Source organism: Pygoscelis adeliae, unplaced genomic scaffold (genome assembly GCF_000699105.1).
Source record: "Pygoscelis adeliae isolate BGI_AS28 unplaced genomic scaffold, ASM69910v1 Scaffold101, whole genome shotgun sequence".
Lineage (NCBI taxonomy): Eukaryota > Metazoa > Chordata > Aves > Sphenisciformes > Spheniscidae > Pygoscelis > Pygoscelis adeliae.
The window spans coordinates 1,666,465-1,681,181 of record NW_008824238.1 but is presented as its reverse complement, the minus strand read 5'-3'; the positions used below and the strand labels follow the sequence as shown (position 1 = coordinate 1,681,181).

At 38.9% G+C, this 14,717-nt stretch overlaps 1 protein-coding gene across 3 annotated transcripts in view; it reads right to left on the bottom strand.

The window, feature by feature from the left end:
* Positions 1-6,974: 6,974 nt before the first annotated feature.
* Positions 6,975-14,717, bottom strand: part of SNX16 (sorting nexin 16) — a 31,760-nt gene continuing 24,017 nt past the window's right edge. For 2 of the 3 annotated variants that reach the window (XM_009334993.1, XM_009334994.1), the window contains 3 exons: positions 12,478-12,614; positions 9,110-9,226; positions 6,975-8,821 (listed from right to left, as the gene is read on the bottom strand). In XM_009334993.1, coding sequence (XP_009333268.1) covers positions 8,713-8,821; positions 9,110-9,226; positions 12,478-12,614 — 363 coding nt within the window. In that variant the 3' untranslated portion in view covers positions 6,975-8,712. The remainder of the gene's footprint in view (positions 8,822-9,109; positions 9,227-12,477; positions 12,615-14,717) is intronic. The other variant, XM_009334995.1, reaches the window with a different exon arrangement.

Genomic DNA, 14,717 nt, shown 5'->3' with positions numbered 1-14,717 from the left:
GGGGGGGAGTGAGCGAACGGCTGTGTGGCGTTTAGCTGCCTGCCGGGTTAAACCACAACACCTCTTTAATATTGGTCCAGCAAATTGAGCTTTGCAGTACCAGCTGCAAGCTGGATGTCATTGCAACACATTGAGGCCACTGAACTGCGAAGAGGGGTTTCTCGGTCAAGCGTGTGTCTCCCAGCCCTTCCTAGGGTTCAGAGCATGTCTGCAGTTGTCTGGCAATGTCAGTGCTACGCTGGGTTAGGTGGGAACACGTGGGACGTGCCTGTAGGAATTGCAGCTGTTGGTTTTGAGGCTGGTGAGAGCGTTCAAGTGTAGAATTAATCACTTTGATTTACTGAGGATTTGGATCTTAAAGGTAATTTTACCAAGGAGAGGTCTTATTCATCGAAGGAAATTCAGTCTGAACTGACCCAATTAGCAGATTGGCCACGTTTTCAGGACTGGCTACACGGTAAAGGTGAATTGGGTTTGGGCTCTTTGACCACTAAGGAACAAACTCTGCAGTCTCATTAATTGTTCTAGTGCAATGTCTATGTGTAACTAGGTTCATTTACTGAACTCTCCAGAAAAAGCTTTACCACGCTTGAAGAAGTATCGCTATACTCTGGAGCACCTCATGTATCCTCCTTCAGGTACTGTGAGAGTACCTGAAGTAAGGCACTACAAAATGTTCCTCCTGAAGGAAGATAATAGGCTGGAAAGAGGAATCTGGAAGAGAACATCAAGAACAAAGAGAATAAATCATATAGATAATGCTTTGATTCTTTCACCATGCTTTGCAAACGTACTTTTTACACTGCACAAGCAAAACCTTGAGAGAAAAAGCCCTTCAGATCTTCTGCAACAAGAGGCTGTTAGAGTGTCTTGGCTAAGCTAGAAATGGTGGCAATGGCAAATACCGAATTTGGTTGCAAGAGCAGGTAAAAAAAAATGCTGCCTTTGGCTCAGGTAATTTCTGCTAAAACAAAAACAAACACAGTGGAAACTGCATATGGCTGCACAAGTAAAAGGGATTATGTTACTAGTGACCTTCCTATGGCTGTGATGTAAAGTTTCAGAAGTTAATAGCTGGACGTGGATAGCAGAGCCCACCTCACACTTTTCAGGTTAAAACCTTCAGCTCCCAATGCTTTGCAAGCTCTGTCAGCAAAATGCATCTAATTGATTTAGTTTCCTGAGCTAGGAAAAAAAATCCTCCCGCATGGACCAAGAAATTCTGGAAGAGGTTTGTAATAGCATTAACCTGACAACAGATCTTAGCTATATGTTGTATCAGATGCTTGTGGTTGAACTCAAAGGGTTTTATTTCATAAAGAAGATGATAGGAGAAAAAAAAATGATGGGGGAAAATTATAAGTAGTCGAGACATTAATTGATGTAGCCTGAGAATCTGTCTAGAGCATATCGCGTCTGAATAAACAAATCTGAGCCAACAGCTGCTTCACTAGAGCAGAACAGAGCAGCCTCTTTGTTGAGAGAAGAAATCTTGTGCTCTGACCTTTGGACGATCACGAGTCTTGTGTAACTCACGTCATTTGAGAAGTGAAAGATGTGGGTCTTTCCGATTTTCTGGTTTTCTAGATTCAGAACTGAAACACGTATCTCACAGAGGATGCCAGTAGTTGGCTACAGCGTGCTGACAGCAAAGGTAGAGAAAAGTAATTGTTTGCATGTTCTGTTTCTCAGGTTAACTCACAACAAGGTTGAGCTTAATTTTTCATTGTTTAATACTCCTTCATAACACATTACTTTGCACATTAATTTTGCAGCACTCTCAACTTATTTTTTAATTGCCTATTTAAGTAGGGACGATTGAGTCAGATCTGACTGGTGTGAGATGAAAAAGCAGTGATCTCCACAAGAAGCTGGGTTATCTGGGCTTTTCTTGTACACGTAAGCCAAAATAACACCTCTATAGGCATCTTACTGAATGGCTGATTTTATTGTGTTTCAAAAGATTACATAGAGTGAGACAGTTTTCTCATCTGCCTCTTCCCACGCAAGTTATTATCCCTTTGCCCAACTCAAATCTAAGAGGAATCACATGATGTTTTTGTTAGTTTTACATTATCCTACAAGCTATGCTGTAAGATTTCTAAATTAACACTGCACATCAACACACAAAAAATAAACTTCTCAGGGCAAGATTTTATCTAAATGTACAAAGCAACTGCTATAACAGGGTAGGTCTCTTGCCCGATGCCTCTGCTTATCCCTGTAAAGGCATATTTGTATTACAGAACCAGGGGGAAAGGGAGACCCCTTCACATCACAAACTATCCACCCCATAACCCGGTTATCAGAAATGCTGAGAACATCTAGGAAAAAGCCACAGAAAATTTGGGAGGAGAGATCCTGTAGGAGGTTTGCCACATGTTGCAACTGCTTCCTAAACTAACTAACTGTCTGTCTGTCCGTCTGTCTATCTATCTATCATATATTTATTTTTCGAACATGCAAAGCGGTAATGAGATCTTGAAAGGTCAATGCGCAACCTTCTCTCATTAGGCACTGGCCAGATGAGCAATGCTCGACAAACCCACATTAACTGCCAAACAAACTTACGAGCAGCATTTCATAGTCATCCTCAACATCTCCATAAAACAGCTGTGGCAGCTGTGGTTTCTTCTAGATGAAAAGCATTAATCCACAGGGGGTTCAGAGAGCAGAGGCTTGTTTCTCCACCACATTAATGCAAACGTCCTGGCGTTTTCAGTTCGAACTGGTAGAAGAAAAGAATATTATAAAATCTAGAAGAAGCTAATAATTCACGGACAAGGATATTTGACCTACTCGAAACCCAGTCGAGATATCCCAAGACACAGTTCCTGTATTATACAGACAGGAGTCTCACTGGATCAGTGAATCACCTAATTTTAACCTGCTGACGAGTCTATGGGATCAGCAGTAACACTAGGACTACAACAACTGACTTAGTGTGCAATTAGGGTGAATCACATAATTGCTTTCTTCCTCATTTTCTCTATTTGCAAAGCAGAGGGAAATACAATACTTATCTCTTAGATACAAAGTGGGGACAAATTCATTATCTGGAGAGCACCTTGATGATCCTCGAGTCACAGGAGTGCTGAATACAAAACAGCAAGCATTTAAGATCTCCACGAAGAGCTTAAAAGAGATAAAAGGGGCAAAGGTCTCCATGAAGATTGTGTTGAAAACCATGAAAACATAGGTTAGAATACTACTCCTGGAGGCTTAACAAAGGGTTGTGCAGAACCTGCTAACTTCCCTTAAGACTGATGAGACTCAGCCAGCACTGGGAGTTGAGCCCAGAATCCCATTTATTAGGCAGGTGCTTTAATCAGATGAGCCACGACGCCCACTGGCAGGCAAGACCCACGCTGACGGTTTCTGCACTGTGGGGAGTGATCTCTTCTCTGATGATGCATGTTCCTGTCTCCTGAAGCCGAAGGGTTCAGCTCTGGCCAGCAGTGACAGCACGTTTGAGGACCGGACTGAAATTATTACTCAAGTTTACCACTCCCACTTCCAAGTCTCCTCTTTCTCCAGAGCCATGCTGCCCTGCTTGCAGTTTGGGATCTTTACAAGCAATACCAGAACTCCAGCCTGGGCTGGTCCCCGGCTGGTCCCCTGTGATACCCTTGACGAGAAAGAAAAGGCACAAGTCACACAAACAGGGACAGGCAGAGGGTAAGGCTCTGGGCTAGACATGCGACAAATGCGTTGCAGACTACTTTCCTGCCTGTTGGTTGGAGGTTGAAAGTATAAAACGAGAAAGAGAAGCTTTGCCAGTTCAGCTAGAACATCATTAGCTTTCCTGTATTGTAATCTTAGCGTCAGGTGCTGTTGTGTTGCAGACAGACTTCATGCTAAAAATTTTCATTATCTGTTAAGTAAAAATGGCCTACACATCAGGCTTTCTGATTTATCCAGCTACACAGATTTACATTTGAGGACTCAGTGACTCTGGCCATTTGCATAGCTCCTTCAGCCTTCCTGTTACCTCCAAATGACAGTGAAAAACGCCTGTCTTTCGGAAACATCCTGCCCGTGCACATCCTGTGCTCTGGGACTCAGACTGACCCTCGTTAACCAGGATCCTTCAATGCTAGTATCGGTTTATTTTGATGATGCTGGATAAAACTGCAGTTCGGAGCTTTAAAATGCGCCCACCGGAAGAAAAAAGATGCTTTGTTATGTGACATATGGGGTAATGCTCAGACACATCTCGTGACAGCTTTCTAGCCCTGGAACAACCATCAGAATGGTTCTGAGTTCATCAACCCAAGGAGAAATTTAGAGAGGAACATTCTCCTATTCCAGCATAACACTCAAGCTCTCCAACTGGAGAATAATCTATAAAGCAACAGCAGGATAGATATGGCCAACAGTCACTGTTACTCGTAAGTGGGGTTGGCATAAGTTTGTAATTTATATCTATTACAAGATAAGAATATGTTAATCTTTTTTTGTTTAGAATCAAGGACTGCCTTTTCCCACCTTTCCACTCTTCCAAATCTGTACAGTTGCATCAGCTAACAAAAGATAGGTCAAACTTTGGAAGAAGATTGAAAACATTTAACAAAAGCTCTAGCTCAGTTTGTTTTCCTTGCGATGCTCAACCTGAGAAAGACCAAATACAAAGGTTGCCCTTTGAAACAAGACTAGGCTACAGGACAACAAGGGATTGCAAAGGAACGCCAGCGCTGGGGAAGAAGAAACCCTGGAAGGAGGTTCCTGAACGCGTTAAGATAACACAAAACCTAAACCACTCACAACACAGAAACTAACGTTTGGTGGAGCAGCAATTCTGGTTAGCAAATGATTGAACCATTTTTCACTTTTAAAGGGGAAAAAACCTCAAGTGTTAACGACGGACAGGGCAATCCCCTCTTATCTCCTCTGCCTTTTCCACGTTCTCTTCTTTTCTTTCAGTGAAGAAGTTAAGATGCTATGCATTAAAAATGTGATGAAGATAAAAAATCAAAATCTAGAACAAAAAACTCCACTGGTCAGTACATTGACTGCTCACCCAGAATACAAACTGCTTAAGAGGGACATCTTTTGGAGGCAGCTGCGTTATCAGTACTCCAAGTTCCAACAGAGAAACACGATGTGAGGATACAGCTCGGTTACCCTAGCACCCCTTAAACCAAGCCCTGTATTTTATAGGGAAAGTACGTATCTGGTTTTGAATGTTGGACCTGTCTAGAAATCTAAATGTACTGATCTCTGGGACAAAGGTTTAATTGAAATATGAAGAGGAATGATAGCAAGAAAGACCCCTAGACCTGGTATTCCATAAAGGGAGCGTTTCCTACAGGATTCTTCCCTTCCTTGGTGATTCGTGACCTTAGACTATTTATTTGTGTTATCTAACATTTCTTAAAAAACCTGATTGCAGCAACAGCAGCAACTTCAGAGCGTAACTCTTCAGAATTCCTCCTCCAGTGTGTATTACAGCCAACTGTAGCATGGGAAAAAACCCCTCCACAAACAAAACCACGTAAAACTGCCTACCGAGAGTTGCATTTGTTATCAGTTCTACCAGAAATGCAAATTTCTGGCCGGATAACTGCTACTGCTTCATAGCTACGTTTCAACAAAGGAATAGAAACCGCAGAGAGAAAAATCAAACTACTTAGTGGCCTAATGGGATGCAGAGAGTAAAAACAATTTGGGACAGACGTACCACCTAGAACGGGAGCTTTCCATGTCCCTTCTCTTCACAACCGTGACCCCCCCAGAGCAACAGAGGGACCCTTAACACAGAGAGATGAGGACAGTAGGAAGTGGAAAGCACACTGCCTCGGCTACTCCTGCAACCGCCAGCTGCGGGTTCATGAATTAGTGAATTTGCTCCCTTCCTTGAGTTGGCTCAATGGGACTGTTACCGTCACAGTAATTAACGGCTGTCACGGTGGGAAAGGTATGAAGTGAGGGTTTTATATGGACTCATTCTTGATTCAAGACTAGTCAGCATTTTAATTGATTTAGGAGTATATAAATCAAAAGCAGAGAAGTGGCATGGGCAGACTGCAAGTGCTTTGGAGGATAAAAAAAATCCTGCAGGATTATTAAATTTAAGATGTAGTATTAAAAAAAAGCAAAACCCCAGTAAGATTAAGGTGGGTACAATGTATTAACATCTAAAGCTAAGGGGAAAAACCCATTGTAAATCAGTGGCTGAACTACATTAAGATCATTACCTCTGGAATGATTTAAGAAGCAAGCAAAGAACAAAGTGTTACTGGTTGCAATTCTTGTAATTAGTTCACTCTGCTACAATTCCAGTTTGAATACTCCTCTGCTCATCGTGAAGAGCACAGAATTCCACTGTCATATTCTCATGAATGAAATAATTGAAAGTTGGCTTCTTCTGTACTAAAATTGCAGCAGTGAGTGAAATGAGAAGGAAATGGGTGGAAAATAGTGTCAGAACAGAAGCAAGCGCACCAGAAAAAATGCAGTATGGGACAGATTTGGAAGCCACCTCGACCAGGATGTTCAAGGCCCCCGTGGGTTGTACACCTCCAATTTTGCATGTCCCTTGGGGGGGGGTAACCATTCATTAACCAGTAACATAGGCCAAGCGATACCACATGGCTGCTGAACAAATTCACATTTTTCAGCTCAGTTTAATTAAAAATCAAGGTCCCCCTAAACAAAAATGTCTATTCATGTGATACTAAATAGTTTGGGTCAGCAAAATATCTTATAAACCTTAAATACAGAGCACAGCAAAACTTCCATTCCTTTGCCCTCTCATGACTAAATTGTAAGTTATATTAACGTTTTCTTTAGTGACTAGATTTGCAGATTTACCTAAAGTACTTTAGAAATTCCTAGCATGTATGACCCAAGCACCTTTTCAAGATTTTTAAGACATTTGTAGTTGTAAACCTAACACTATTTCAATACACACAGTTCAACCTTCTTTTCAAATATGTAAGTGACATCCGACAAAAGATTACATGAATTTTCAGTAAGGTGTCAAAGCTTTATTGAGTTCACTCAACATCTATGAGGATTGATGTAGAATATAAAAAAAAAAGATTACTTCCTTTTTTATTTTAATCTTCAACAGAAGTACAGTAAGTTTTCTGGTGTCTCCTTACAGAATTCTCATTCATTTTCATGCAGACAATTTTTGGTACAAACAGAACTCAGACCAAAAGTTGAGTAATGTAGGAAATCACTGAGGTAAGAAATGTCTTTTCATAATAGTATTTTTATCCTTTTAGTAGACAAAGCGTTGAACATTTTTTCTACAATGGAAAAGAGAAGACAGGTGTTTTGTCCACAGTTTTATTTCACCAGGAAGGTTTATACACTTCTGCATAAAGGTCATTGTATGCACAGCCTGAAGTACAAAGCTCCCTTTGAAAAACTCCAGCACAAAGACACTGCATATTGACAACATTAAACAACGATGTGGGTGGTATAGGGCAAAAAAAAGATTAAAACAAAACAGCATTCTTCCTATTTGGAGAAGCAGAATAAAACAAGGCACTTTCAGTAAATAAGTGAAGAACAGAAACAAGCTGCATCACAGATTCCACAGAGCTGACCCAGAGCACTGTAACAAAATTCTGCAGTAATGAACAAGTAAAATACAAAAAGGCACTACATAATCCTCTCCCTGCAACTCCCCTTTCTCAAGCAATTAGCCAACTGAACTTGGCACAATGGAGTCTTAGTTATAAAGTGCATCTCCTGTCTTAATACATTTTGAAAAATAGGCTATAGAACACATGTAGCAATATCCCCATGTGTACAATATATTGAAACAAAAATACACTGCAACTAGATTCAATCTAGTTACGAACTGTGCAGGAAAAAATATGGCTTCTTTACAAGTCTTTCAATCATCTCCATATAATCTGGAATATTTTTAAACAAACATGAATGTATTAGCAAGATGGTAAGAGGTAGTGTTCCAAGTAAAAGGCAAACTCACCAATTTTGTTGTTACATGGGTATATAGCAAAGGTATCCCAGATTTTAAAAGCAGCATTACTGAACAAAAATTATTACAGCATGCTATCTTGGGATGAAAATACACAGTGTTTTGGGGTCTCATATTAGTTCCTTCAGCAAAAATGACCAGTTTTTTGTTTTGTTTTTTTTTAAAATGTCCAACTATAATCCCATTTCGTAAGTACTTTCCTCTTGGTACTGCAAGTTTTCCTATTGCATTGCATTAAAATTTCCAGAGAAATATTCTTCAACTTTAGAATTTAAAAACAACACGTTCTACACTCTTATGAAACGTAAGATGAGTCCATTTTTACTTCAACAAGCATTAATTTATGGCTATGAGAATATGAAAACACAAATACCAAACAGATGAACACATCAAATGTGTCACATCAGTGGCAACATATGACGTGCTAGTTAGATGTGTTTGGTCATTTAATGGGAAGTTTTTGTCACTCCGCTAGGAAACTCAGCCAAATTGTGTACGTACGCTACCTAAACTTTAGCTAATTTTAGCCCTTATTAGACTTTAATATATTAAATATATAAAGGCTAGATAAAAACTGAAATCAAAGCAGCACTGGGTATATTTTCTTACATTAATAATTTGTAAGGATTTATGTAAACATTCAATATGTGCATTCTTGCTCTTTGCTGTAAATTCTTCACAGCTACTATATGCCCCTATCCACAGAGCATGTCCCAAACATGAACCTTTCCCAGGTAACAGCAGCTGCTACTGATCTATTCTTCTTCATCAGCGGTATATGCTACTTCAGCAACTTCAATTTCTGGTACAGAATTTTCAGCCAAAGAGCCACTCCAGCATGCCTCATGGTTCTCTTTATCTGAGCTGCAACAACACATCAATAAGCTTTGTCAAATGGAAACTAATATGATTCTCCATAGTCATTTTATGCCTGCAATCCACAAAACATTTACAAAGCTTGTTCCACTTATCACTTATTCCAGATCTAAAGTTATCTATCCTGAGGGCCTTTATGAAACATGGGATAGCTACAGAGAGGTGCAATAAAATGCTAAATTCCTCAGCTGTTCAGAATTTATGCAAGACCAAACATTTAAAAACATACTTAAAAAAACCCCTAAAATATAATATAAGTAAAATAACAGTATTTACCAGCTGTCCTCACCCAGGGTACCCTGGTCTGCTTCTACTGCAGAAGACTCCACCTCACCACTGCACTCACTTTCTTCTCCTGACATTTGACGAGTCATGTTTCCTAAAGATAAATCCCTACAACAAATAAGAACAGAGTACCACCAATCCATACAGCAAACATTCATCACTGAAGAGCTGTTTGTTTCATTTTGAACTTTGCAGTTTCTGGGAACCTATCAATCTCACTCCTACATGCCCCATTTCTTTTATTACTACAGAGATGCAGGGCTTGCACTGGATAGCTATTTAAACAGTTTATTTGCTCCAGCTGCTTATTCCTAAACTAAATTCAATCCTCTGGATGCATCACAATTTAGTAGCTTTACAAAATTCAAATCCCAGAGGAGTGATTATGACTTTAGGTAAAAAAATTACAAGCAGATAATTTAAGCCATGCACATCTTGCCTAAACGGCAGAAGAATTACAACCAAAACATAGGTCAGAAGGAAGACAGGCAGGATGATAAAAAGATTTCTTCAACAGTTTCCCAAGTCCCTCACTGTAATTTTAGAGTCACATATGAAGTTTCAGAGCAATACATTTTTCCATTAATGATAAAGAGACAGGTAGTATTTTTCTCTTAACAGCAACACGAGTTGGCAGTCTGACTAGCCTGGCTACAAATGGCAATATGGTCATGTAAAATTATAAAAAACCCCTTGTTTCCAAAATATTGCTCTGTGTGAAAACATCTATCAGTTTATTGTTGAAAGCTGCCACTTGAATTGGAAAGAAAAGCTTGTGAACAATTTTGTGTTGAAAGTGGTATTATTATATTTCACCCTCTTTTTAAATTACTCTAACTACTATTGTTTCTATAGTTTTATTTTAATGCACACCTTTTAAGTAATACCTCAGCAGTATTCTCTAACATGATTACTGGCCTATGTTTGGGCCAAATGCAGCATGATATGTAAAGGCCTGCAAGTCTGATGCCTTGTCCAATTGTCCTCTCCTACCTCACATACATTTTAGGTACCTGGCCTTTAGAGCATATCGGCAGAAGATGCTCACTTCTCATTGGGCCATCAGATCAAAATTCCACTTCAACAAGGCCAAAGGCAGACCCGTTTCTTTTGGGTTCAATTTCCATCAAACAAGCTGAATTTCTTAAACAAGGTCATGGGTTTACTTGGCAACTTTTACAACTAGAAAATCACAGAAGTTATTTTCCATTAAGACTTCAGATACTACTTGGCTGACTTTCAATAATTTTAAACGTCCGGGAAACTGGCAGGGTGTTTGTGTGTTAAAAAAAATCTATCTTCAGGGAAAGCACTAAAAAATAAAATCCCTTTTTGCTACTCATGCCTTCCTATTTTGAGTCTCACGGAATTTCCTATCATGATGTTTTAGCCAAATGTGAGTTATTTAATTTTTATTGGCTATTTCACTGTTTAAGCTAGCAGTAGCCAGAACTTTCTCATCAAACAGGGAAAGCATCTTTCAAATGTAATTACTTGCCTTCAGGAGTAAGTGACAAACTGAATATAGTATTCACATCAGACTTTTCAATAAGCCACAACAATTCCATCTAAATCCTTTTCCAAATGTAGTTCACTGAAACCTTATATCCAAAGATGTGATTTGTTAGTCAGCCCGGATATGCTAGACTCAACAACCCAAGCAGTATTAAAATAACGTCTAAAGGGACCTGGCAATATGGTCATGTAAAATTATGAAACAACCCTTGTTTCCAAAATATTGCTCTGTGTGAAAACATCTATCAGTTTATTGTTGAAAGCTGCCACTTGAATTGGAAAGAAAAGCTTGTGAACAATTTTGTGTTGAAAGTGGTATTATTATATTTCACCCTCTTTTTAAATTACTCTAACTACTATTGTTTCTATAGTTTTATTTTAATGCACACCTTTTAAGTAATACCTCAGCAGTATTCTCTAACATGATTGGCCTATGTTTGGGCCAAATGCAGCATGACATGTAAAGGCCTGCAAGTCTGATGCCTTGTCCAATTGTCCTCTCCTACCTCACATACATTTTAGGTACCTGGCCTTTAGAGCATATCGGCAGAAGATGCTCACTTCTTGTTGGGCCATCAGATCAAAATTCCACTTCAACAAGGCCAAAGGCAGACCCGTTTCTTTTGGGTTCAATTTCCATCAAACAAGCTGAATTTCTTAAACAAGGTCATGGGTTTACTTGGCAACTTTTACAACTAGAAAATCACAGAAGTTATTTTCCGTTAAGACTTCAGATACTACTTGGCTGACTTTCAATAATTTTAAACGTCCGGGAAACTGGCAGGGTGTTTGCGTGTTAAAAAAATAATCTATCTTCAGGGAAAGCACTAAAAAATAAAATCCCTTTTTGCTACTCATGCCTTCCTATTTTGAGTCTCACGGAATTTCCTATCATGATGTTTTAGCCAAATGTGAGTTATTTAATTTTTATTGGCTATTTCACTGTTTAAGCTAGCAGTAGCCAGAACTTTCTCATCAAACAGGGAAAGCATCTTTCAAATGTAATTACTTGCCTTCAGGAGTAAGTGACAAACTGAATATAGTATTCACATCAGACTTTTCAATAAGCCACAACAATTCCATCTAAATCCTTTTCCAAATGTAGTTCACTGAAACCTTATATCCAAAGATGTGATTTGTTAGTCAGCCCGGATATGCTAGACTCAACAACCCAAGCAGTATTAAAATAACGTCTAAAGGGACCATGGGAATTTACTCCTTTGCTAAGGAAACCCCACAATGACTGACTCAGCAGGTCTATCGAGACAATGAATAGCCCAACATCAACTCCCCTGGGCCTGCTACAAAATTTAGTAGACAGGCACCATAAAGTTTTATTATAGAACTCCACTATTTTTTTTCCTTAGATTTAAATGGATGATCGGCGGCATCATTCCAGGCAATTCAAACAAGGTTAAAGACATTAATACAGACATATGATCGCCTGATCACTATGTTCTGTCAAAGCTTTGAGTACAGGTAGAATTTTGTAACTCAAAGCAATTTTTCCACTGCTCTCATCTCTAGCAGGGCATTTCACGTATCCAGCATTTCAGAAGCAGAAGAGAATCTTTGCCTTATCTTTACAAGACTTAAAGGACTAGGAAACATAACCCCAGTTACTTTAGAGGGAAAAAGATGGGACAACACTTTCTCAGTCATTTGTACTAAACAACAACTTGTTAGCCAGCATATGAGAAAGAGCCTACTGAAAACATTGCTTTGTGTGTGGTTATGTGGGGAAAACTGTTTCCAAGAATACATTTAAAGCTGGTGCTTGTGACTACATAGACAAAATGCTTTCATGGAAAGAAACTCCTAAACCCCCTAAAATTTATACATACCTAATTCTTCCTTCAATAGCATCTATGTGAAGTTGCTTTTCACTTAACAGTTTCTTCAGCGATTCAACCTCCCTTTGTTTTTCAAGCAGTTCTTTTTGTAGGCGGTAATTTGTTTCCTCCAGAGTTTCACAGAAAGCCTAAAAGACAAATTTAAGAACATCTTCCATTTAATTTCAATGGACTGCCTTTATTGATTTTTCGTTTAGAAATATCCATCTGTAACAGAATTGTAGCTGCTTTTCTTTGTATTGACTGCCATAAAGAGCTACATAAACTTAAAAAAAAGTTTTGTCCTTAATAAAACAATGCCACTTTGCTTTGAACAATGAATTTATTATACTAAACTGCAATGCAAATATTTTATCGCATCATTTGTTTGTCTCACAAGAGACTTTATAAAGAGGTCTCTCTCCTTTGGTGCAGAGTTCCCAGTTTTGAACCTTTTTGCCTATATGGAACATCAGCTGAACTCCCTACTCCCCCTTTTGCTCATATAAGCTTTGCTTTCACATGACTTGCAAGTCAGTTTCAAAGTATCTAATTATTCCCAAGATGCTAGGAATATTTAATAAAGTGCACGTTCTTCTCTTACCCAGATAAAGACAAAGTTGTACAGTTCTGTACCAAATAGCTACTACAAATATGACAGTCATGAGAGTCAGAAGACCAATACAAAAACAGTTTGAAAAAGTTTAATGAAATGCTAAGAACGCTAACTACTCAACCATGATAAGTGTATGTTTGTATATTTGACAGTGAGCAACCTCTAAACTTAATGTGAAGAGCCAACGTATAATGCAATGTCCACTGAATGCAGGAAGTGACAGAAGCGTTGGCACAGAGCCTGCTGATCCATTACTGGAAAGAGCAAGTCTACCAACAGTAATGTGCAATTCTGATTTAATAATTTACATGTTCTCGCTAAATAAGAAACCCACGTAGGCGGCTTTCTTGGCTTAACATTGTGTGCAGCTAACCACTAATTCACAGAATCCACTGGATATAAACATTTTACATGAGCTCAGTTAAGAACAATGCTGTTAAGAGACTGTTGTCCTGAAGTTTTAAAATGGGCTACAAACATCAAGATACTATTCTTTGCTTTAATTGAAGCAGACTTAACTTCTTTAAAATGTTAAGTTTTCCTGTAATTATACAATTAAAACAAATGTAGTGTTTTTCAATCCAATAACCATTTTCTTTTTTTTTTTGCACCAAGTTTTTTATTGACTCAGATAGCAAATTTATCTTGGTTGACAGGCATTGAAGACCAACCATGAGTTAAGCCACAGCTTTATTCACGTCTACTAGAGCCGAGAACATGTGGCATGCAACTTATTCTTCACACAGCATTTTTAGTGATTGCTTTAGCAATCATTCCAGTTAAACAGTCATCCTGTTTCATCCAAGCCAGTTAAATGAATTCTAGTGTATTTTGTAAAACTGTTCAGGGTTGCTGGTGCCCTAGCTGAAAACTGGCCATTATTTCCTTAAGAATATAATTAAGTCATATTATTTCTACCTTTAGATTTATGCATATGCAAATTTCCCTTTCACAGAATAACTAAAAATATTCCATATGTTGTGAACTGTTTCATTGTTCTATATGAGAACTGAAGAAAGCCTTTTGGAAAAACTCATCTCTAGCTGTAATCTGTATATCAGCTGCCCAAGGAAAGGAAGTCACTGACTAAGAAAACATCAACATATTCTGAAGGATGCTGTGATAGCAGAAAGGTGAACAAAAGCTGAGAAAGACTTAGCAGGGAATTGTGTATAATGAGGTATCTTGCTCCTTGAAGAGCTGGACACCTGGAGTCTGGTACAGCATCAGCTGCCCAAGGAAAGGAAGTCACTGACTAAGAAAACATCAACATATTCTGAAGGATGCTGTGATAGCAGAAAGGTGAACAAAAGCTGAGAAAGACTTAGCAGGGAATTGTGTATAATGAGGTATCTTGCTCCTTGAAGAGCTGGACACCTGGAGTCTGGTACAGTTCTAAAACCCAGGTGGGACCAATTTTCCCTGTAAGTTCTGAAAGGGCAACAGAACTAGGCCAGGTGGAAGAGAGTTTCACTTCCTTCTTCAGTGGATCATAGAATCATTAAGGTTGGAAAAGACCTCTAAGATCATCGAGTCCAACCGTCAACCCAACACCACCATGCCCACTAAACCATGTCCCTAAGCGCCTCATCTACATGTCTTTTAAATACCTCCAGGGATGGTGACTCAACCACTT